Raw genomic sequence first — 24,134 nt, forward strand, 5'->3', positions numbered from 1 at the left:
CTGTAGTCCTGTGCATTCATGCACCTTCTTATGAGACACAGTCCTGATGCCTCCCATCTTTTGAATGCCTGCCTGAAGAGGGGATTTTAAAGTTCAAGCTTGGTTCCGGATACAAGAGTTCACATTAGGAATGATATCTGGGCGAATACCCTAAACTCGCCCCTTTTCCCACCCAGCATTAAAGCCATGAATTAGCCTGAGGCCACCAAACTTGGTTTTTAGGACTAAACATTATTTGACATATTTAATTTCCTAAAGGCACACTTCAAAATATGTATATCATGCATATTGATCATTCCTATCAATACAAGGCTAAACATAAAATGTTCTCTCCCAAATCTCAAAATCATGGTTACAGACGAGGATGGGCCTTCAATCACCATCTCCAAAATATGTGATTTGTTAACTGCATATTTCTACTATGACCCCCCTACTTAGTACTTGACAAGGTGAACTCAGCTGCTCCACCTTACCATGAGAGCCCCATGGGGCAAACCACTAGGCTAGGCACCTTTTGGCAAGATTGACCGGCGCAACCTGGCTATATCTTGGTCCCATGGTGGTAGACCATCTCCTATGTCACACCTAGGCACTGTTAAAGAAGTACCCATTTCCAGTCAAAACATAGTTACTGTAATGCCCAAACTGAAGTTGACTGCTGCCCGCTGCTCTACTACTCCTCTATGGAGTAATAATTATAGCCAAATCCAGAATTCACCTGACCTTATAGGGGTCGGAATTTCACAGGCTTTATTGCCCGTTCTCTGGCTCCTCCTGAAGGTTTGAATTTTCAAACACAATGGCAAGAACTGGCATTGGTAGCACCCCCTCCTCCCACTAGCCCCTGCCTTAATGTTGGAGACTCCTATACTAGTTTTTTTTTTCTTTTCTGCCTAGGTCCACATTTTCCTTCCCCATGTGCTACATATATTTTGACTTCTATCTCATCGCCCATAGGCAGTCAACTAAGCAATTTAAAAGCTGAACTTCTGTGAGGACTGAGATACCAGTCCATAACTCCTGATCTCTGGGAGTGGTTAGTGTCTGACATAGACTGTGTCTGATAGGGAGTCATGTAGAAAAGGTAGGAGGGAAGATAAGAGTGGGAGGCAAGGGATTGAGGAAAGAAATTGTGAAAAAAGATCAAAGAGAGACGAGATAGAGACTGGTGGTAAAGACTAGAGAGACGATATACATGAATAAGGTGGGATAATGAGAGGAAAAAGAAACGAGACAAGAATATAACTGAGGAGAGAAAATGTGTGAAATAGGGGATGGCAGAGCAAGTGACGTGTGAACAAGCAGCAAGAATTTATGCAAAGGCAAACTCTAATGCACATTTCACCTGTTACTTGTGCTCCTTTCTTTACCAGAAGTCTGTTAGCTTGTCAATGGCCAATGGCACTGCTAGGAGTGGTTGTTGCAGGTACAAGGAAGTATTTTAGGTAACAGCACTAACGCTTCAACAAAAAAATAAGAAACTAGGCACTGTGTGGGGGTGAAGCTGTTGCACATATAACAATCCCTTGGCAGCGATGTTTTAGAACTGTGCAAGATGATATAGTCACTTTTGGAACTGGTTCACAGGGGATATCAAACATTAACCTTTTGCATATTTTGGTGAGTTTGGTCTTTTATTAAGAACATATAAACAAATATGCATTGACAATTCATTTTATTTGGCTTCTGCGGAGTTAATTTTTATTGACATTACTAAAACATATCACTGATACATCATGATATTAGCAGCATCCCTAGCACAATGAGTATGTACCGGGCATGTGGCAGACGTAGGAGCAGCATAGATGCTGTCTAAGAGAGGTACAAAAAGGACAGCTATTGTGAAAGCTTCCCTGCAGAACTGGTAGAAGACAAGCATCGGTGGAAACATGTCTTTCTCTCACAGACCAGTTACAGATGGGACAGCAGCAGTGCAAGATTCAGTTCCTTATAGAGCAGGTGCAACGTAGGTGACAGCAGTGCAATCTTTCATCTCTTACAGATGTTGTATGTCCCAGGCAGCAGCAATGTAAAGTTCACTACATATTGGGTCCTACTGGGCAAGATATTTTTCTCATGCAACAGGTACTCCTTGACAGCAACAAACATTAGACTTGCAGTACATAGCAGCAGTGCAAGCTCAACATTCATTTAGAACAGATACAGTAAGGCAGCTGTAGTATAAACCTTTATTGCTGACAGAACAAGTACAACACAAGTGGCAGGTTACACCCAGATCTTTGGAGCAGGTTCTAAATTCATTGAAATGGGTATATTGGTGAAAGCGTGAGTGCTGCTGTCACTCACTGTAAAGGCATTCTGACAGTACATGGGTTGTCACACATGTTTACTTAAGAGGCTGTTAAAGATGTTATGCTGTAGTCTTTGTAAATCACATAGCTGCCCCAACAACTAAGACTCCCAGCTCTGCCCCTCGAGGGTGAATGAACTACACCTGCAGACCTGTCAGAGGGAACCAGAAAGAGGGATGCTATATGGAAAACAGCCATGTCTTCAGGGTTTTTCTGAAATGCAAGTGGTTCTCAATGTTCCTGATGGAAAGAGTAAGTACATTCCAGAGAACTGGGTCCTTAGCATGAAAAGAATGGCCTCCAGCTCTTGCTCTCTTAACTTGAGGGACAATAGCCAAGTTGAGATCTGCTGAGTGTAAGGGACGAGAGGGCCAGGAAGGGGATAGGATGTTAGACAAGATGGGGCCCCCTTGGAGTGCAGGATCTTGTGAATGACACACAGGGTTTTGAAGTGGATGCGCTAATCCACAGTTTGCCAATGTAGTTTATGAAGAAGAATGGAGGTGGAGCACAATTTCAAGAGGGAGAATAGCAGCCTGTCCGCAGCATGTTTCTGAGATGTCCTGAAACATCTGAAGATGTCACTTGTGTCCTGCTATTACCACAACTCCTACTTTTGTCCTATCCTTGAACCTTGCTGCTATTACTGAGTCTTCAGTGTCTGCAGGTCTTAATTGTTCCATGTCCTGCAACTTGTACCCTACAAGCAAATTCTGCTGCTATTATATCCTGTCAGTTCCTATTGCTTTCACTTTGAGTACTGCTGTCTAAAGATACAACTCATGCCTGTGACCTGCTTCTTCAGGACATCATACACAATGCTATCATTCACTGGTGATCCAGCTGTCAGTCTTGTTGCTACCACCTCTCTGGCCTTGATTACAGCTGGTAAATCCCAAATTGAATGGATAGATGTGGGAAGCATAAGGCCTTTGAGAGTAGGACAACTTTAAGGATATAGGAGTAGTGATTTCTTTCAGCTACCTCAGGCTACAGCCATGGCTCCTTCAACAGACAAAAGGTTTTAAGCACTTCCCTAGACTGCTAGCTATTCCTTCCATCTTCCTGGGAGAGATCATCAGCATCTGTTCAAGTGGAGCAACATGAGTTCCTCACTAGCTGTTGGTGCAGGAGGTGCCATTCAGCTGGAGCTACAGCATCCTAGTGTGAGGGGCAGCTGGTTCATAGGCATGCTCACACCTTCCCACATTTACGGGTTTATGTCCTGGTCTCTGTCTTGTTATTCTCATATCTCTCATTCTAATCCTACAGCAGTCTGTATTGTACTGTTGATTCTCACCATAACAACCTAGGCAAACTGCCACTTTTGCCTGGTGGTTCATTCAGTGGACAGATCACTGGGGTAATGATTTCCATTGGAGTTGGTTCAGGCTCCACTGACAGAAACCCAGTGGTCCCACTATTTATTTGGCAGTGGAGAAGTGCTGTTAATGTATATCAGTGCTCTTGCTCTGCTAAACTCTAAATGACTGCCAAAATGTTTGTGTCTGGTAGCTATTTATGTTATTAACTTTTAGGGACATAGTTCTTCAGTTATAAAATTGTTGCAGTCAAATCAATATATCTTGGTAAAGTATCACAATGCATGCATGAACAAATTCTCTAAAAATATGGATTGTAAATGTCAGCCCTGAGATGGGTGAGGGCCAAAGGTTGTGTACTTAACTCAGTAAAGCATAATAAAAGTATATCAAGTAAAAAATGAGATTTAAAAAAATGCTATGTCGGGGTAACAAGAGTGACTTATTAACATAGCTTAGTCATTTACTCTTAAAAATTTTTGTTTATTCCTGAAGTTCTTTCCATGACGATGGTAAGATTTCCAGCATGCGTACAAGTAACCAGTCTTGTGTCATTGGAAGTTATTTGGGAATGTTGTGGAATTCACTCTCCTCTTCACTTCGTCATGAAATCAATCATAAGATTTTCTGCAAAGGCCTTAAGACCTAGCTATTTAATCAGTAAATGTTGTCCTTGCTGTTCTCTGGCACCAGGAAACCTCTGGGTAGCTGTGCGCCTTACAAATGTAATTTAATAATAATAATAATAATAATATGTCATAGGCAAAAAGGTAGCCACATGAGACATTAGGCATGTATGCAGAAATTGGGATTATATGGTACCTGCTAGAGACAAGTACCATAATGAGGTAGCATTCACAACTAGCAAATAAGTTGCCAGCTGTTATTGCCCATCTTTACTACAAAACAGCTCTAACTAATACAGAGGTAATGTCATGTGTTGAAACAGAAGTGTTTATCAATTCTCCCCCTCACTAATAATAAACATAGAGCTGCAAACATGCAACGGGACACTGTATAGATACTCAACCAGCCAAGCTTAACAGTAAACCTTGCATTATGTCTAACCCAACTGTTCAGAATTTCAATTACAATTTTCAGCATACACCAATGATCCAACAATTCAATATTGTATGCATAAATTCCTCAGTTCTTCCCTGCACACGCTCACACATGCACATGAACAACAGTATAAGGAAAGAGCAGAGCTGTTCTTGATATTCGAATCAACAATTGACTTTGTGTTTGCATTAACAGGTTAAACCGCTATTTGTGGTAGTCTCTTGTTGCCCATCAGATGTTCTTTGGTGTTCATTTCTGGTCTTAACAATAGGATGTAACATTTTGGTACAAAAATACTGAAGAGCAAAGCAAAACTGGAAGACAAAATAGCAAAGACCTCCATGACCACCATATACTTTCCATGGGTGCTGAGGTAAGCTGGAATAAAAGAGAGCCAAACACTCAAGAATGCGAGCATGCTGAAAGTGATAAATTTGGCCTCATTGAAGCTATCAGGCAGTTTTCTTGCCAAGAAAGCCACTAGGAAACTCAGGGTTGCCAGAAGCCCAAGATATCCTAGCATGCACCAGAAAGCTATTGAAGACCCCTCATTGCATTCAATGACAATTTTTCCAGGTTGTACATAGGGGTTGTGCTCTGAGAAAGGAGGGGAGACAATTAACCATGTGGCACACAAAATAATCTGATTGGCAGTACAAGCAACAATCACCTTGTATGAAAATTGCGGTCTAAACCATCTCCTTAAGTTACTGTTTGGTTTGGTAGCATTGAAAGCAATGACCACCATGATGGTTTTGGCTAAGATACATGAGACACAGAGAGCAAAGGAGATGCCAAAGGTAACCTGGCGAATAAGGCACTTCTCTCTACTCGGATAACCTATAAATGGCAAAGAGCATAACAAACACATAGCCAGAGCCAAAAGAAGAATGTAGCTAACAATGCTGTTATTGGCTCTTATTATAGGTGTGTCCTTATATAAGATGAAGAGTCCAAAAATCACAGAATGAGCTAGGCACAGAACTATGAAAATTATTACCAAAACCATCCCTAATGGCTCTTGAAAGGACAGAAATTCTATTTCCTTGATGAGACAGTCATCTTGTTTTCTATTGGGCCAGTGGTCCACAGGACACTTTGAACACTGTACTGAATCTGAAAATCAAAACAGCAAGAATACAATGGAGTGTTAGGATTACTTTCAATTTGTAGTTAATTTTAGGTTAATCTCTTAGCTGTTATCCTAATTTACCAATATGATTAGAAAACTCCCCTAGAGAACATGGAATGCACAGGAAACAGCAGATGGGCTTTCCTTCTTTAGCAACTTTCCTGAACCCAGGTAGGCAGCTGGCGCTACAGACAGATTCAGGGATCTGAAATACAGGAAATAAGAATATTTACAAGACGAATGATGGAAGACATGAAAAACTATGGAAAACGATGTCCTTATTTTACCGGCATAATCCAGATGTAAACATTTTGCCTGTTTATTTATGTTTGACAAATAAATATTTTGTATGTTTTGTGTCACCTCTATTCAGGTAAGATCTGGGCGAGGAGCTGCCACTGCCCGAAATAGTAGGCATCATGGGCCACAGAGTGCTTATATCCTATTGCCATTGTGTCTTACATTTCCAGCCCAAAAGGGGCACTTCACATATCAGTCTACCCTTGCCAAAATGGAAAGATAGATCATAGACTGAATTGTTTGTTTATCAACAGAATATTGATTTGAAGGGCCATAGTAAAGCTTTGTGGCAAGGCCTTTCTGCTTGCAATGCCGTTCTAATCATAAGTTCTTGAAGGACCATTTGTCAAAGAGAAGTGTAGCAGACCCAATACATATCTTCCTCTTGTACACCGGGACACTTAGTCATGCTTTTCTTTACAAAACCCAGCATATATGTATGTATGTGGTATGTAGAACTTATATACCATTGATTTAGCCAAATGTCAGCAAATACTTTAGAACATGCAAGAAGTGCATGCCCAAGATTAGAATACGATTTTCATAACCATGCAATACCTGAGAACTACCTCCGGCCCATTTTATAGCAGAAACATTAATTCTAAATTCCTGCCAGGATGGTAACCTCGAACCATAACTGCCAACATTAACTTGCTGGATTTCCCCATCAGCATCCATCTGCCAGTTCACAATGTCATATTGGGCAGGTGGGTTTCCACTCTTGTCGAAAAACACCTCTGTGTCATCATGGTTCCTAAATTGAACATTCTTGATGTAGTGTAACATCTAGAGAAGGAAGAACAAGGTGAGCTCATGGGATATTATAAAATGACTGCATGCTTTTAAATCTGATTTCAAGCAAAAATGTCCTACCACTCATGCCCTGGCCCTTAGTGGAAGTATAATACACATATGTTAAGGTCTGTTATACAAGACGTTGATTCAACCACAAACAGGACAGCAGCCCAGCATTTCACTTGACATTGGGTTACATTCAGACTTGTGTGCCAACACCTGTGTTGCAGCCACACTCTATCAAAGTAGTCAGTAGGATAATTTAATACCAAAATGACAGATGGACGCATATGTATGTATGTATGTATTTTAATGCTTGTTAAGCGCAGCTGTCACCCAGCGGGTATCCTGGCGCTGAGATCAGTTCCACCATCAATTCTACAAATTAATCTGCTCTAGGGAAAAGAAAAGTTTTAAGGTCCTTTTTAAATAAAATCAAATTTGGACTGCTCCTCAGTTTTAGAGGTAGAGTGTTCCACATTGTGGCGGCCGTAAAACTAAAGGCGCGGCCACCCATTCTCACTCTGTTTATTCTAGGGACATTCACTAGGAAAGCTGAGGCGGATCTCAGAGGTCTGGCAGCCTGATACCACGAAAAAAGATTTTGCAATGGTATTGGTCCTTGACTATGCAGTGCCCCAAAAACCAGGCACATAGCTTTGTAGGAGATCCTCTGCTGGACCGGCAGCCAGTGCAAAGATGCCAGAGCTCCCGCAGAAGACGCCGAACGAGGTAGGGATAGGGCTAGTTTAGCCGCCATATTTTGAACCCTCTGTAATTTGTGGATCAAAACTTTTGGGGCTCCTAGAAGTAGTGCGTTACAGTAGTCTAACCTACTGAGGATGGTACTACGCACTACTTCTACTCTGGCATCCCGCGGGAGAAGCGGCAGTATCCTCCGTAAAGCACGGAGCAGGCCCATACATGTCCCAACAGTCCTGTTCACCGAGGCATCCAATTGTAGGTTCGACTCGAACATAACTCCCAGATTGCGGGGCGAGTCTGCTGCCTCCACCGAGCCTGGAATTGAGCTAGGCCAAAAATCTTCCGGCAATGGGCGAGGTAGTCGGTCAGAAGAGCAGTGCAATATCTCCGTTTTTGTGCCATTGAATTGAAGTGAATTGGCTTGCAACCACTTTGCTGTGGCCGACATACACTGATGGAAGGTGTCCCTCGACACTGCCTCTGAACCCTCAAAAGAAAAAATCAATTGGGTATCATCGGCGTAGTTGATGACTTGAATGCCGGAAGATCTTATAAGTTGTATCAGGGGGCGGAGGTACAGATTAAAAAGAATTGGACTTATCGCCGAACCCTGGGGGACACCCTGGTTCACCTGACGTGTAGCAGAGCGGAACGGTGGTAATGTTACTGCCTGTTGTCTGTTATCCAGATATGATGATAACCAAGCTAGTGCTGAGCCCGTTATTCCCGCATTACCGAGACGGTCCAGAAGGACCTCATGGTTTACCGTGTCGAACGCGGCCGACATGTCGAACAGTACTAAAAATGCTGACTTGTCCCTGTCGACACGCGTTCGCAGATCATTCAACACGGTAACCTTAGCCACCCAAAAAGACCTATATTATATTTTATTTTATGTCCTGTGGGAATGCCACAGGACTCCCACTGGACCAACCGCCCAGATGTATCTAAATTTTTCTGAGGTGTAACCCCTTCATGCCCAACCTTTTTGAATGTAATTTCCTTAAAAAAGGCTTACCAGATTTACACCAAATCATAAAACGCAGACTGTCTGATTAAAGTTCTAACTTTTTTGCCAAATTCAATGTAACTTGATGCCCAACAATCTGGGGAACCCTAACCCCCTGCCATGCACAGTCTTTATGGCAGGAGTTGGCTACAGGGCTTTGCCTGAGATGCCAAGCCATGTGTGCAACCCACTGTGGGCGGCCATACTCCTGCTGCACATGGCCAATCCTCCAAAAATGGGATCCACCAGCCAAAGAATCCCCCCCCACATTTTCTCTTTTCATTGGTCCTTAGTCAATTAATTGATTGAAAATTAATTATGGAAATTGTGTAATTAATTTTAGGTGCGGGTTGTAGGGTATATATGGGTAAAGGGTGGATAGTAATTTATTTTTCATTAATTAATAATGAGTTGATCATTAATATTTATTAATCAATATTTAATTAGGATATTTGTTTATATATTTTTGTGTTTGGTTTTTACTTTTATCCGCTTCGCTGCGCCCGGAATTCCCCTACGGTGCTGAAAAATTTGATGTGTGCGTGGTTTGGACGGCCCCGGTCGTCCTCTGCACATGCCCACCATGGCGTCAGATGGCCGGGGGCCGTCCGACGCACGGAAGCGGTCATAGGGGTACAGTGTGGGGAGTAAATCAATTTTACTTACTTGATAATCAGTTGGTAAATACTATTAGTTTTTTAATTGAAAATAAGATTTAATTGTGTAATTAATTTTGTTACAATTTCATTTTAGCTGTGGGTTGTGGAATTCTATGGGTAAAGTGTGGGAAGTTAATTAATTTTTCTGAGTTTTAATACTTTTTTTATTAATGTTTCTTTACTTGGTAATCAATTATGTTAATTAAGGAAGTACTTTTTTAAAAGTTTAGATGTGGATTGTGGATTGTGAATTGTGCGGTGTTATAGGGTAGGTAGGAAATAAAAAAAAGTACACTTATGTAATAATTAATGTTTTTGTTTCTAAATAATTTCAAATTAAAAAATATTTCTTTGTTTTAAAAAGTATTTTTTATTTTATTTAATATATTTGTAGGTATTTGTTATATATATTTAACATAATAATATGGTTTTTTTTGTATTTTTGTTGTTAATATTTTGTTTGTTTTTAATTTTAAACTGACTGGAGTGAGAATATTTATTTTTACTCCTCCGCTATCCAACATTTTCCCTACTGTTGCACTCAATGGAGCGGGAAATTTAAGTTTAGAGATTTTTCAATAGTTTCATGTTTTAATTTATAATTTAATGCTTTTTTCATTAGATTTTATGGTATTCGTACATATATATATATATATATATATATATATATATATATATATATATATATATATATATATATATATATTACCTACTGGCGGTCGCCAGTAGGTATATATAGTTAGGATTTTTTCTCTATGGGATTTTTGAAAATTCTATGTCTAATAACTTTGGCGTTTGCGGACGGAATTGGCTGAAATTTTCAGGAAAATGGCACATTTTGTTTCTGAGCAGCCCCTGAACAATTGGGGGGGTTTCGTCAAGGGGGGGCCGAGAAAAAAGGGGGGTCCCAAAACGTGTTTTTAACATTGAGTTTTCCATAGGGCGGTTGGCCTCACTTTTAGCCCGAACGGCTGAATGGATTTGCACGAAACTTGGCAAAATTGTAGGGACTGGTAGCCCGATGTGCCTTTTGTAGGTCTCAATATATGTGTTCCAGTGGATTTTGAGAAATGAACGTTTAAAAAAAGATATATATCTGTAACAGCGGACCGGGCAGCGCTCCAGTACGCGTACTTTTCGCGCAACGGAGCTTTGTGAAGCGAAGCTGATTGGTTCTCCGGCGTCTGTCAACATTCCAAACAGTCTGTAGCGGCCGCCATCTTATCTCTCGGTAGGATCGAGAGACAAGAGAAGGCCAAAGCGAAGGGGCAAATGACCATAAGGGGGCATAGTAGATTCTCGCTGACCCCCTAGGTTTGATGTGGAGGTTTTAAAAGGGCCCCGCGGGGCAAAAAAAAAAAAAAATAATAATAATCGAACGGCTGAATGGATTTGCACGAAACTTGGCAAAATTGTAGGGACTGGTAGCCCGATGTGCCTTTGCTAGGTCTCAATATATGTGCTCCAGTGGATTTTGAGAAATTAACGTTCAAAAAAAGATATATATCTGTAACAGCTCTTCGCTTCGCGTACTTTTCGCGTTACGGAGCTTTGCGAAGCTGATTGGTTCTTCGGCGTCTGTAAACATTCCAAAGAGTCCGTAGCGGCCGCCATCTTGTCTCTCGGTAGGATCGAGAGACAAGAGGAGGCCAAAGCGAAGGGGCAAATGACCATAAGGGGGCATAGTAGATCCTCCCTGACCCCCTAGGTTTGATGTGGAGGCTTTAAAAGGGTCTCGCAGGGCAAAAAAAATATATATCGTTTTTTTAGTTTTTTTGCGTGGAGTGCGCCCGGTTCGCGAACCGGGAAGCGTACTGTCTTGAAAATTAGTGAAAAAAGTTAGAGTAAAATAATACTTGTGAGTGATCAGATGTAGGGTAGCTCTGAGAAGAGCTTTTGGGTTTATGGTACATTTAGGTACTTATAAGTAGGTACCAATGCACAGTCTTAAATTCAGAGTGAAAATTCTGTTGCCCTCATCTGAGAAGTGAACTCCATCTCCTCTGTAGATATCTTGCATGTAGTAACGCAAGTTATTGTTGTACAGGGAGCCCATTCCATGGTCTCTCATGTAAGCTGAAACAGATTTGTTTACATGCTTCCTCGATTTCTCAATTTGTGGACAAAATTGGTTCGACCACCTCCATTTTTGTCTTTGGCATATATTTGAATATACCAAGGCAGTTTGAGGAAAAAGTGCCATTAATTGTTCAAAGGTGTCCTTCAAAAGCATTTCCAGACCTACCCCAGTCAAAGTGCCCAAATCATTACCTCCACAGTGCACAATTAACAGGTCAGGTTTTGGCAAATGCATAAAGGTTTTCACCAATGGTATCAATTGGTGACATTTTAATCCTCTGTGGCCAAACCACTTAATTTCCACATCTTGTAAATTGAGGTTAGGTAAATTCCTGTTTTCAGCGTACCTCTGAGCCCAATAGATGTAACTATGTTCAACAATCCAGACAGAAAACATGGCGAGAGAAGGTTCTCCTGCAGTCAGATGAAGTGTGGCAATGAAATGGCAGTTGAAAAAATGAGAGTGTAAAATGAAAAAAACTGAGGAGTTTCTGTGTTAATGAAGCAGTAAGAGTGATTGGTGGATTTTGATTGCTGAAAACAGAAAGTTAGGGTGCATGGATGAGTTCGTTGAAAGATGTATTTTGAGTGGCGAAGAAAAAATCATTAAATGAAAGTATGCATTGGATATGCAGGTGCACTGAGAGTTCAGAGTTCAATTGCAACATTGTTGTGTGAACTTGGAAACACCAGAGGTCTTGCAAGAGGTGGTTGCTATGCAGAAAAAGCAGAGAGGGGGCAGAGGGGGGAAGGGTTTTGATTTGAAAAAAAGTGAGGGAAGAGTTTTGATTGGGTGACATGAGAGATATGTGTGAAGAATTACAGCATTTCTGTGCTTTTGATAGCTGCAGACTCTGGAGTGCATACCTTTTGCTCTGCTGAAGAGAAATTGGTGTGTTTCTGAGACTGTTTTGAAACTCAAAGTATTTGCTAAGGTGAGAAAAGATTTCTTTAATTTAGATAGAAAATAGTGTGCTTTAAGGAGAAAATTATGAAGAAAGTTGTGTTTTTCAAATGTTGCTTTGTCTCAAGTGTTTTACAAATAGATTTTGTTTCTTTGAGAAATTGTAATTGGAGAAAATGTGAAGTATTAGTACTGACAGGGTTTTTATGTGCATAGGAGCTGTGGAGTGTTTTCAAATTATGACTTGTAAATCGTTTTTGAGAAAAAGCCATGGTTTTAATATTGATGACAAGGACATAATGGTGTCTGCTTCTTTATAAGGTAATTGAGAGTCTCTGATGTTATTTTTCCCATTTTAATGTAAGAAGTTTGTCTGTGGAGCAAATTGCTTGTAAATATGCTCCCACCTGTGCATGGCAAATTTAGATTTTGAATGTTTGCGTTACATAGGAATGTTAAAGGTGACTGAAACATGCTGCAAAGGCAATCAAAAAACGCTTTTATGTGTCTTAAGGACATTTTAAGTCATTTCCCCATGTGCAGTGTTTTCAAATTATGAGTTGAAAAACGTTTTTGAGGTAAAGGAATGTTTTCAAAATTTATGTGCGCCATATGCCCCCAAATTTCTTTTTCAGGGGTGCAGCAGGGTGTTCTTGAGACACCCCTGCACCCTCGGAAAAATTCGTAATTTGCGATGAGGTAATTGCTAATCGCAAATTGCACCTTCATTCCTATGGGCCTCCTGCTGCATGGAAATGAATGGGTAATTTGTAATTAGCAAATAGCTCATCGCAAACTAAGAATGGTAAAGAATCGCTATTTATTCCTTAAAGTTCGCTATTTAGGAAATGCAAAAAACTTTGATGATACATATGGCGGTTCATCTCTAACAAGATAAGAAGCATAGGGATAGATTTATGATGACTGGCGCATCACCAGGGATGTGTTAGTCATTCTGTGCCGCTGTTCCGTCACCTATGGTGTGCTGCATTTACAATGCGGCGCATCATGGGGCAAAAACAGCACAGATGCGTGACGTATCTGTGCCGTAAAGGTGGCGCATTGCTGGAGTTATATCGCAAGTGTGATGAAGCTCCAGCAAGGCTCAGGGGTGCCCCTGTCGCAGGGTTTCTGTTCTCACACAGAACTGTGGACAGAGGATTGGAACCTCGGCGAATTAGGGTGCCCCAAAACTCACCTTAGTAATGAAAAAGCCCTTAGCAAGCTAGGTACAGTGTCACATTGGATATAACAAACTCTCAATGTTTAGACAATGCAGAATATGAACTTATAGTACCTCAGGATACGTGGAACTCATGAACAGTCGGTCGTTATATATTTCTTAGAAACCAGAACATGGAGTTAAGAAGAACACATGTGTATTTGAAATGTTTATTTACTAATGCCGTCTTCTCAGGCGTAGTATCTTAGATAATACAAGTACACATATTATCAGTAGCAAAATTACCAGCATAGTTACTAGTACATAAAAAGCGAATGGTGACAGTATGTTAACATGCTGTAAATGAATAAGAGTTAGCAACACTTATAAGCAGCCGCGGGCCGTGGAGGGAGTTACGGTGGGGCAGAGAGGCGGGGAGGGGGAGGGGCATGGTGGAGAGTGCTCCACCCTGCCCCTCCCCCTCCCCGCCTCCCTGCCCCACCGTAACTCCCTCCACGGCCCGCGGCTGCTTATATCTCACCCTCCCTAATACACATATTATATTATTTGCTAAGAAGGTCTCTTTGTGTTGGTTTAGGGCGTGCCCATACTTTAGTGTCTTAGATTTGAAGGAATCACATCAGCATACAGCAGCTCTCTCTTCATGTGAACCGCATCAAGTGTTGTGTATGTGTGTTCGGCAAAGCAATATAAAACCCGCCTCATGCCCAGAATTAGCAGAAGCTGCACTTATGTTATGAGTATGAAGTCGTGGAGATCAGACCTCATAACAATTCTGTATCGTGTTGTTCTTGAAACTTCAGCACTCGCTGTACAGATATAGTTTAACAAGCAAAGCAGATAGTAGAGCAATAACATATTATTCTCATGTAAACCACGATGAACTACTAGGTTGAAAGCTAAAGCAACAACTAAGTGTCGTGTGCAGAAGTTGCAAAAAAGGAAAAATGGCGTTTAAACCGGTAATGAGCCCATGCTAACTTAACACGGTGTAAAGATATCCAGGACCTAGATGACACCTCCCCATGATCCGGAAACAAACTGAATAAGATAATAGAAGTGCCATCTCATGAGAGCAGATTGCAACTTTATATGTGGACGGTCCGCAAGGTAAAACATTAAAAACTAGGAAAATTTAATGGTAAAGAAAAATAAAACAGCCAAGTACTTTATCGAGTCTTAAGCCAATAGGCAAGCTAAATAATAAAAACTTGACAAATAAGTCAATGAATTGTCAATGAAATGCTAGTACTCAGCATATCAAACATGAAAAAGGTCTATGACATAACTGTGTATGCAAAATAAGCTGCAACAGCCTCCAATAGGAAGTCACCGTCTTCATCCGAAAAGAGTTCAGCCATCCAATTTAAAAGCGGAAAAGAACATACGTGCTCTCCCAGCACCGGATCCTCTATCACCATCAGAGGACAGCTCGGTGGGTTTTCAAGAAAGCTCTGTTCCAAGAAAGACTGTGTTGCCGCCAGTAAATTCCAGGGACCAATTAGTCCATGCATCAATGCCACAGCCATAATCCTTTCGCCAGGACAAACCAACTCGTGAGTAATGATAGGAGTCATCAGCTGATTAAAGTCAACGTCAGGAGAAACCGGTCCGCAGAGACACAAATCAATGGCCCAATCGAAATCACAGGTCAGGCAGTGAAATACAGGCTGGACACAGGTGAAGTAGGAGAATCGAAAAGATAATCCATATGCCGTGCTTAATATCGCCAACGGCATTGTGCCATAATATTCTAGCATGCGATTGCGGAACGGCGTCAGCAGCTGCAGGGCGGGAGCTTGCACAGGAGGGACATCCATATTTAAAAATGTAAAAAAGCACAAGAGCGTCGCTGGTAATGCAAGTAAAAATGGGAATCCACCAAGCACAGTGGAAAAAATAGAATGAAAGAAAGCAGGGATGACTTCAAAGATTTTCTCAAATGAAGTCACGAGACCACTGGTAACAACTTTAAAAAAGTGCGCCAGGGCCTTTGTGGAGGACGCGTTAAAGATAGTCCGAACCATCTTGCTGGAATGGAAAGGCGAATCAGTATTGAAAAGGGTCTGCACCTCTGTACGGGTGTTCGCTATGTGAAGCACGAAAGTTTCACGGGCCGAACTCAAGGCCACCTCTCTCTGAGACAAAAGAGCTCTTATTCTTGCCATGCCGTTGAAATCTGCTCCCAAGGTTGGTATTTGTGGCCAGATTGAAAACTCCCTATGTTCATGTGTGGGAGGAAATAGAACATTTCTGCAGCAAATAACCCGTTCACTTACTGTTACGATAAAAGGAATACTTTTAATTAACCCAGAACAATCTTCATTATTGAGCATCAAATAACTACCATTTTCGAACAACTTGAACGTGGGGATGATAGCAGGAACTGGCGTGCCTTGCAACACGCAAGCCATATTTGGTCGGTGTTTGTTGCATGAACCGTGTAACTGTATGTGCCTACACATTAGTGAATGATCTGGCGTCTCAGTGCATTCCTCTCCATTCAGATAAACTTCTTGATCATCTTTGAAACATCTGTATGTGTATGGAAGCGACCAGACCTCATGAAGAAAAGCACTACCTAAAGGTTCATAACGACCTATTGGTATATATTTCATACAATTTGAAAACTTATATAAAGCAAAAGGCAGCGTTATTAAAGCGTGGATAAGGCACGTTGCCAAAGCAGCCAACCTTTTGGATTTATACTGGAAATGTTAGAGGAAGAATTACGGAGTAGGGCCTGTAAATCTTTAATGGACAACCGAGTAAAATTACTCCAACCATCATATTCCTCTAACTCCGGGATAATAGGGGTGTTTAATTTTTTAGAAGTAGCCAATCCAAAGCATTTGGTCTGGGAAATTGTTTCATTCACAAACAACATATGATTTGGGATGAGACATGCACGGTGCAAAGCCTCAGTGCCTTGTACCTGCCAGGTTCGTGGACCCCAAACTGATGTAGATCCTGGATATCTTTACACTGTGTTAAGTTAGCATGGGCTCATTACTGGTTTAAACGCCATTTTTCCTTTTTTGCAACTTCTGCACACGACACTTAGTTGTTGCTTTAGCTTTCAGCCTACCTGCGTCAAGATCTATGCCTGCTTCAAGCAGGCGCAGGGTTTTGATGCAGCTTTGTCCTATCTGATTGTAAATGCGGCACACCGTGGGTGGCAGAGCAGCGGTGCACGTTAACTGGTGCATCCCTGGGGATGTGCTAGTTAATATAAATCTGCCCCTTTACATTTAATTTTGTGCAGGGGACACAGAGTCGGTGAGGTTTATCCAAGGTTAAGAAGAGATGAGTCCTGTTCAGTGAAAAATTGGAGATAGGCTTCACCTCCTCTGCTCCTCAGCATCGTTGGACATGGTTAAATAATAGCTGCAAAATGTTACTCTTGTTAAACAATTTTACTATTATAATCTCTGAGATTTGTCTCTTACTGTGCAACATCTCATTGTTGTTATCTTTCTTTAAAGATAAAGACAACATCAACATGAGCGACAATCAGCAATCAGTTGATTTCGACCTCATCATTGAACTCGTAATTGAAACATCAGTGGATGTTGATCCCTTGGATGATTTCAATCCTGAGGATGAAGAAGAACGTGATGAGGATGCAGATTTGTCAGAATTGTATGACATAGGATGGGAAGCTGACGTGCTTGAGCCTATGGAACTATAAACATTTATTTTATAAATTTATAATAAATAAAAAGTAAATATGTAAACCGTTTAATTTAAAAATAAAGACACCTTCAAAAACAGGTTATGTGTAGTGTCTTCAATAAAATATTAAAATATGGTCATAAAATTAGATCAGATTCATATATAAAACAGCACAGGTAAAATGAATATAAATTCCATTTCTTTTCTGCTATTTCTGTATTCTAAATTTGCCATGTACAAAAAATTCTTCTATGTAAAAATGTTAAGTAGTGTGTTAAGTTTTTGATGACTGTTATTAATTTACTGTTGGGTAATAGAGGTTAATAACATTTTTTATTATATTTTACCACAGATTCAACTGCAGATTATTTCAAGATTTTAGGATGCCAAGCAAAGAAAGAGTGAGAAAGGCTGCAAAACGTCAAAGACAGCAGGTGAATGAAAAAAAGCAGCAGTCCTCTAACAAAAAGATTTGTCAAGTCACCAAGAAAGCACCGGGTAAGAGTACAAAAACATTCATAAGAAATATCTCTAGTAAAAAAAATATTACTACAGAAAATGTTTCAGTCCAGAAAAGGAGAAGCAATTCAAACGGTAAGGAAAGGCCAATGAGAAATGTTACTGCTAGAGTAAGAGATAACTCTATGCATGAAAGTAGAAGGAAACAACAGTTTAGGGACATTCGTAAACGAATGTTCCGCAACAGGATAATTGGCAATTTGTTAAAAAATATTAAGAAAGGTCAACAGAAAGTGGTTTTTTATAAGAGAAAAATAATTGTTGAGAAAGTTATTGATCAGGCATTTGAAATTAAACGTAAGTTATTTATTTTGACAATCAATAGAATTAGGAAGCTAAACAAGGCAATTTATGATTTCAAAAGAAATAGTAGATGGAAGAGAATGGTTAATCGTAGTAATTTTTGTGAAGTTTTTTCTGGAGAATGGATGCATAGTTCAAGCTCTGAGGCATTTTTTAATGCGGAGAGTTATTTCCAGGATAATGATTTGGTGCATGCAGTTGACACCAGTGGTCGAGCTTATGAAGTGAAAGATGGTTGTCCAGTTGAAAAAGAAAAACTTGTGACAACAGAGATAGAAGAGGTGTTAGGTAATGAGGTTTTAGGGAGACGTCCTAAGGGTCCTGTGTACACCTGGAAGTGTAGTAGTATTTGCAGTGTACGACAGGATTCCATCAATTTGCTTTGTGATTTTATACAGTCATTTAATAAGAAAAGTTTGAAGCAGAAAATGAAGTTGTTGCAAGAATTAGATCCTTGCAGAGTGAGAGAAGTGATAGGTTTGCATGGTCATTCACTGGCTTGTCTTTCCAGGAGAGTATGCCAGAGTGTTTTTCATCATTTCAGGATGCTAGCAGTGCATCATAATAAAGTGAGGAAATTAGTTAGAATGTTGTATTATGCTAAGAGTCCAGCAATTATGCTTAAACAATTATGCGCTGCTCTTTTGCATGGTTCTGAAATAGATGTGAAGAATATATGTGAAGAAATTGAGTTTTGTTACTTTGGAAGTAAAGAGGAGAATGTTGAAATTGACCAAGAAGAAGAGAGTAATGTGGAAGATAGTGTACAGGTTTCCAGTACAGATAATTTCCAGAGGGAAATTGCGACGTTTGAGGTGAAATCAAGTGAGAGGCCAAATTTCACTTGTGTGTGTTGTCGACGCACTTATTATAAGAATCAGACTAAGTTAGTGGATTTATATGGAAAAAGTGAAAGGGAAAATAATAGTGAATGGAAGGATTTTACAACATACTTGATGGTAGAAAATTGTTTTGATTTGGGATTGGATCAACGTGTGTGTACTTATTGTTGTAACAAATTAAATCAAAACCAGATGCCTGCTAGAGCAGTTCATAATAATCTGGAATTGGTTGAGATTCCTTCTGAATTGAAGGATTTAAATACTTATGAATCTATTTTGATTCAAAGTATCCATCCCTTTCAGGCTATTGTAAGAATGGAGCCAAAGACAGGGAAATTGCCTCCATCAGATTTACAGAGAGGATTAAAGGGAAGAGTTGTTTATTTGCCTCTAGATTTGAAGAAAAACATTAACACAATTGGAGTAGAAAAAGTGGAAGAGGAACCTCTTGTTATCTTAGTTAATGGGGTTCCGACAAAGAATAAGAAAATATGGCAAGATTTAGTAGATGTTAGGAAAGTCAAAAGGGCAACATTGTATTTGAAAAAATATAATAAATACTATAAAAATGTATATGTTGCAGAAGAGGAAGTAAGTGAGGAAGAGGATAGCGATTTGTGTGCTGGTCAAATTGAGAAAGTAGAACCCTGTACTAGTGAAGAAATATATGAACATTATAGTGTTCATCCTTTGCATTCCAAGGAAGTCATGGGGAATGCTATTGAGTTGTTTCAAATGAAACAAGCGAAAGGGAGTCCTATTAGTGTTTGGGAGGAAAGTTTGGAAGCTCGGTGTTTCCCACAGCTTTTTCCAACAGGTCAGGGAGGAAGATATGATGAGCGACCTCATCAAATTCCTGCTTCTGAATACCGGACTTTGCGATTGTATGCAGGAGATCCTAGGTTTCGACAATGCATTCCTTATTTGTTTCATCTCCTGTTTGAAAGCGATCTGTCTGGACTGTCATATGCAGTGAACCACATCTTGAAAAGTGGTATACACATGCAAAACATCTCGGCAAGTGACTTTATGGATAAAGTCAATGTCCAAGACAGTATTTTGGATTCTCACCTGATTAATCTCATGGCGTGTCAGCGTGGTACTAATGAGTACTGGTACCGTCGTCATGGTGATTTAAAATGTATGCTGAGGAACTTAGGAACTCCCACATGGTTCCTCACTTTGAGCTGTGCTGAGTATGGCTGGGAAGACTTACTTGAATTTCTACGAGAGGCAAATGCTAACGTAGAAAACATCGAATTCAAGACACCCGGAGAACTGTGCTCTTTGGATCCAGTCAATGTATGTAGGTACTTCAATCATAGATTTGAAGGTATGATGTCTTTCATCATGAATAAGAAGAATCCACCTCTTGGAGAGGTGTTGGATTTCTTCTGGAGGAAGGAGTACCAAGCAAGAGGTGCTCCTCATATACATATGTTGCTGTGGATCAAGGATGCACCTAAATTTGGAACGGATGCAGAAGACTCAGTGATGAGTTTCATAGAACAGTATTCTACGTGTGCTGTTCCAAACGCAAAGGAGAAAAAAAGCCTAAGAGAAAAAGTTCTACGTTTCCAAAGCCATCGATGTGGAAAGTACTGTCGTCGTAAATTCCGGAACAAAGACAAGTTCTACACCAAATGTCGTTTCGGCTTTCCACGACCGGTGATTTCTAAAGGAAGAGTGAACAGTTTGATGTCTTCGCTGCGACATAATGTGATGAAGAAATCACCTAAAAACACATACAATTTGAAGAGGAACGAAGAGTCTAAGTACATCAACGACTACAACCCGGTGATTTTGTCCATGTGGAATGCTAACATGGATATACAGTTTGTGGCTGATAACTGTATGGCTGTGGCTCGGTATGTGACATCTTACATCACCAAAAAAGAGAAGACAGAATTGAAGGATATGTGGGAGGACATTTCCCATGAAAAGAGCCTCAGCAAGAAGTTGTACAGTTTCAGTCTGAAGATGTTGTCGCATCGAGAAATCGGAGCTTACGAATGTTCTGACCGGTTGTCTTCAGCAAGTCTCTATGCCAAGTCCAGGAGTATCGTTTGGGCGAGTGTTGGTCTTGCTGCAACGCGTAATCGAGTTCTGAAACCTGTGCGGGAGATTGAGTATTTGGCGGAAAAGGAGCCAAACAGTACCGACATTTTGAAGAACAACATGTTGGATACATATTATCCAAATCGAAGCAGTCACCTCGAGAATGTTTGTCTGTATGAGGTTCTGCAAAATTACATATTCAAGAGGAACATCAAAGAAGATACTGAGAAAGGAGTGTATGCTGTAATAGGAAGTGAGGGATGTCTGGTCAAGCAAAGAAAATGCCACTTGATAAACCATCGAAAATTGAGTGGCGAATCTCCTGAAAAAAATGAGTTTTTCTATTTAGCACTTTTGCAACTTTTTAAGCCTTGGCGTGCAGAAGAGGAACTGCTTGGAGATTTCCTTTGTTACGAAGACTCATTCAATGCTGCCAAGGAGACCATAGAATGTCCTGCTTTTCCCAAATATGTAGAAATGTTGAATGTGGAAATTGAGCAGGAAGCAACAATTGCAGCCGAGATTGCCAGAGACAGTTCTCAGGACAGTCAGAGTTCTGCTTCATTGAGTCAGGATCCACTAGGAGGACCTCTTATCGAAAATGAAGCTGCCACTGCTATGAATGAAGTGGAAAGAGCCATGGCACATGCTCAGGAGGATGCGGTTAACTTAGAAGAGTTGGAAAGACAACTCAACGTTGAGCAGAGGAAAATATATGACGAACTTACCATGCAAATTGATCATGGATTAAGTCATGACAAGAAAGAGTGCTCATGTACGTCGTTGAAGCCTGTCCGACTGTACGTGAGTGGAGAAGCGGGAACTGGAAAAAGTTTCCTTATTAAAGCAATTTCATGTTATTTGCAGGAAAGGACAGAGTCATCGCTGTCTTGTGTTGTCACCGCTCCAACTGGACTGGCAGCACATAACATTAAAGGGATTACTTTACATCGTTTACTGATGCTGCCAGTGGAGCATGACAACAAATTAGAATATCACAAGCTATCTGGAGATGCTTGTTTTGAAGTTTCAAGAGTCTTGAGGAAAATGAAACTTCTTATCATTGACGAAGTAAGCATGGTTTCCAATGTCATGCTTGCCTTTGTGCATTTGAGAATGCAAGAAGTTCTCAAAACAGAGTATGATGTGTTATTTGGTGGCAAACACATCATTGTTTTCGGAGATCTTCTGCAGCTGACACCAGTGAAAGGGCAACCTGTGTTCAAAATGCTCACGCATGAAGATACCAGGAAGTGCTTAGGGAGCATTGGCAACTTCAATATATGGTTAAACTTCAATTATGCTGAACTGCATGAAAATATGCGTCAGGCAAAGGATGAAGTTTACAAGACTATTCTACAAGATGTTAGAATTGGAAAAGTGACCGAGCATGGGAAAGAAGCTTTACATGCACGATTACTGACAAATTTATATCCAGACGAAGATGTTGTGCCTGAGAATATTTTTCAGAAAGTTACTGAGAAAAAATCTGGAATATGTTTGATGCCAACTCTTGCAGAATGTGCCAAATTCAACAACAAAATGTTGCATTTAGAAAAGCAAGAGATTGTGAAACTGGAAGCTATTGACAGAGTAGAGCATATGGGATCAACAATTATTTTGTCTGAGAATCTGAAAACAAAATTGGATTCATTAGAGAAGAGTATATCTAAAACTGCGGGTTTTGAAAAGACTCTGAATGTGTGCTTGAACTGCCGTATAATTTTAAGAAGGAATTTACATGTTGAAAGAGGTCTGGTAAATGGATCAATGGGTAATGTTGTTGATTTTGTGAAATACAGAAATAGAGATGGAATTGAATTTTTAAAAATTAAATTTGATGGCATTGAGGAAGTACAGCTAATTGCTCGTTGTTCTGCTAGATTTTTGCTTGTAAAAGACTTATATGTTCGTCGTAAGCAGTTTCCTGTTTGTTTGGCATATGCGGTGACAATCCATAAATCGCAAGGTTTAAGTGTAGACTGTGCATTGGTGAATATTGGCAGGTCTGTGTTCAAGGAGGGTATGGCATATGTGGCATTGTCACGAGTTAGAACTTTATCGGGATTGTACTTGATTGAGTGTGATGTCACAAACATTTGTGCGGATCTAGATTGTGTTAAGGAATACAATAGGTTAAGAAGAGAGTATGCGCCACATTTGCCTCAGTATCCTTTGTTTGAGAAACGTGTGGTAGGCCGGAAACGAAGAAATGTGACCAATACTGGGGAGGTTGTAGCAAAAAGACGAAAAGTCGATGAACCTGAAATTATAAGCAGAAACAAAAAGGATTCTGTTGAAGATGTTGTTGGTTTTCAATTTGAAAACAGTTCTGGTGTCAACTGCTATGCTAATGTAGTGGTTAATGTTTTGTTTTCTCTAGAAAATGTAAAAGAAGAGATTGTGGTCAATTCTGATCAAAGATTTTGCAGTTTGTTAAATTCTGTGTTAGAGAAATGTAGCACTGATAGAACAAACATAGAAAGTGTGTCTGAAATTCGAAATCTGTTAGACAGATGTTCAGGCCAAACACAATTCTCTCAAAATAGTCAGCAAGATTGTCAGGAGTTTTTAATGTATATGCTTGATGTATTGCATGATGAAGGTGTAGATGTAGATCACCTGTTTGGGCTTTCTTATCAATGGCAGCATGACTGCGAGAACTGTAGGGTATCAAGTACTACTAGTGTAGACTCAGAAAGATTTATATATTTAACTTTGCCAGACAGTAAATCAGTCTCTTTTAATAAGCTAGTAAAAGCAGCTGATCACAACATGGAGTGTAGCCAATGTAAATCTGAAATGATGTCCACATTATTTATACGAACATATGGCCAGTATGTCATTTTAATGTTCCAACGATGTAAGCCTGATGGAACAAAATTGACAACTTTAATTAAAAATTTTGTGGCTTCACAGTTGTCAATATCAGGAAGGACTTTTGTAACTGTAGCAATTATATATCATGATGGTCCTTCAATAACATCAGGACATTATACAGCTTATTTAAAGTGTAGAAATGGCTGGTCATTCTGCAATGATTCTGTTTTAATTTTCAAAAAAAAATTGCCGTATGACCTTAAAAACTCTTACCTGGTGTTTTTAAAACCAAAATTTTAGGGAAAGAATCTCGGGGTGTGCTCTGAGGAATTTCAAGAAGTTCTAATGGCTCCTACACGATTTGGCCTTGAGGATAAGTGTAGTACAGAGACATAACTTCTTACCATAACACTGGACGTCATGGAGAAATACGTGCACTTTGAATGAGTTCAGAA

General features: G+C 40.1%; 1 protein-coding gene across 1 annotated transcript in view; it reads right to left on the reverse strand.

Moving 5' to 3' along the window:
• Positions 1-4,892: 4,892 nt before the first annotated feature.
• Positions 4,893-24,134, reverse strand: part of LOC144797913 (extracellular calcium-sensing receptor-like) — a 37,115-nt gene continuing 17,873 nt past the window's right edge. Inside the window, exons 2-4 of the mRNA XM_078668715.1 lie at positions 6,687-6,914; positions 5,910-6,033; positions 4,893-5,812 (exon numbers count right to left, since the gene is read on the reverse strand). Coding sequence (XP_078524841.1) covers positions 4,893-5,812; positions 5,910-6,033; positions 6,687-6,914 — 1,272 coding nt within the window. The remainder of the gene's footprint in view (positions 5,813-5,909; positions 6,034-6,686; positions 6,915-24,134) is intronic.

The sequence above is a fragment of the Lissotriton helveticus genome, chromosome 12 (assembly GCF_964261635.1).
Source record: "Lissotriton helveticus chromosome 12, aLisHel1.1, whole genome shotgun sequence".
NCBI lineage: Eukaryota > Metazoa > Chordata > Amphibia > Caudata > Salamandridae > Lissotriton > Lissotriton helveticus.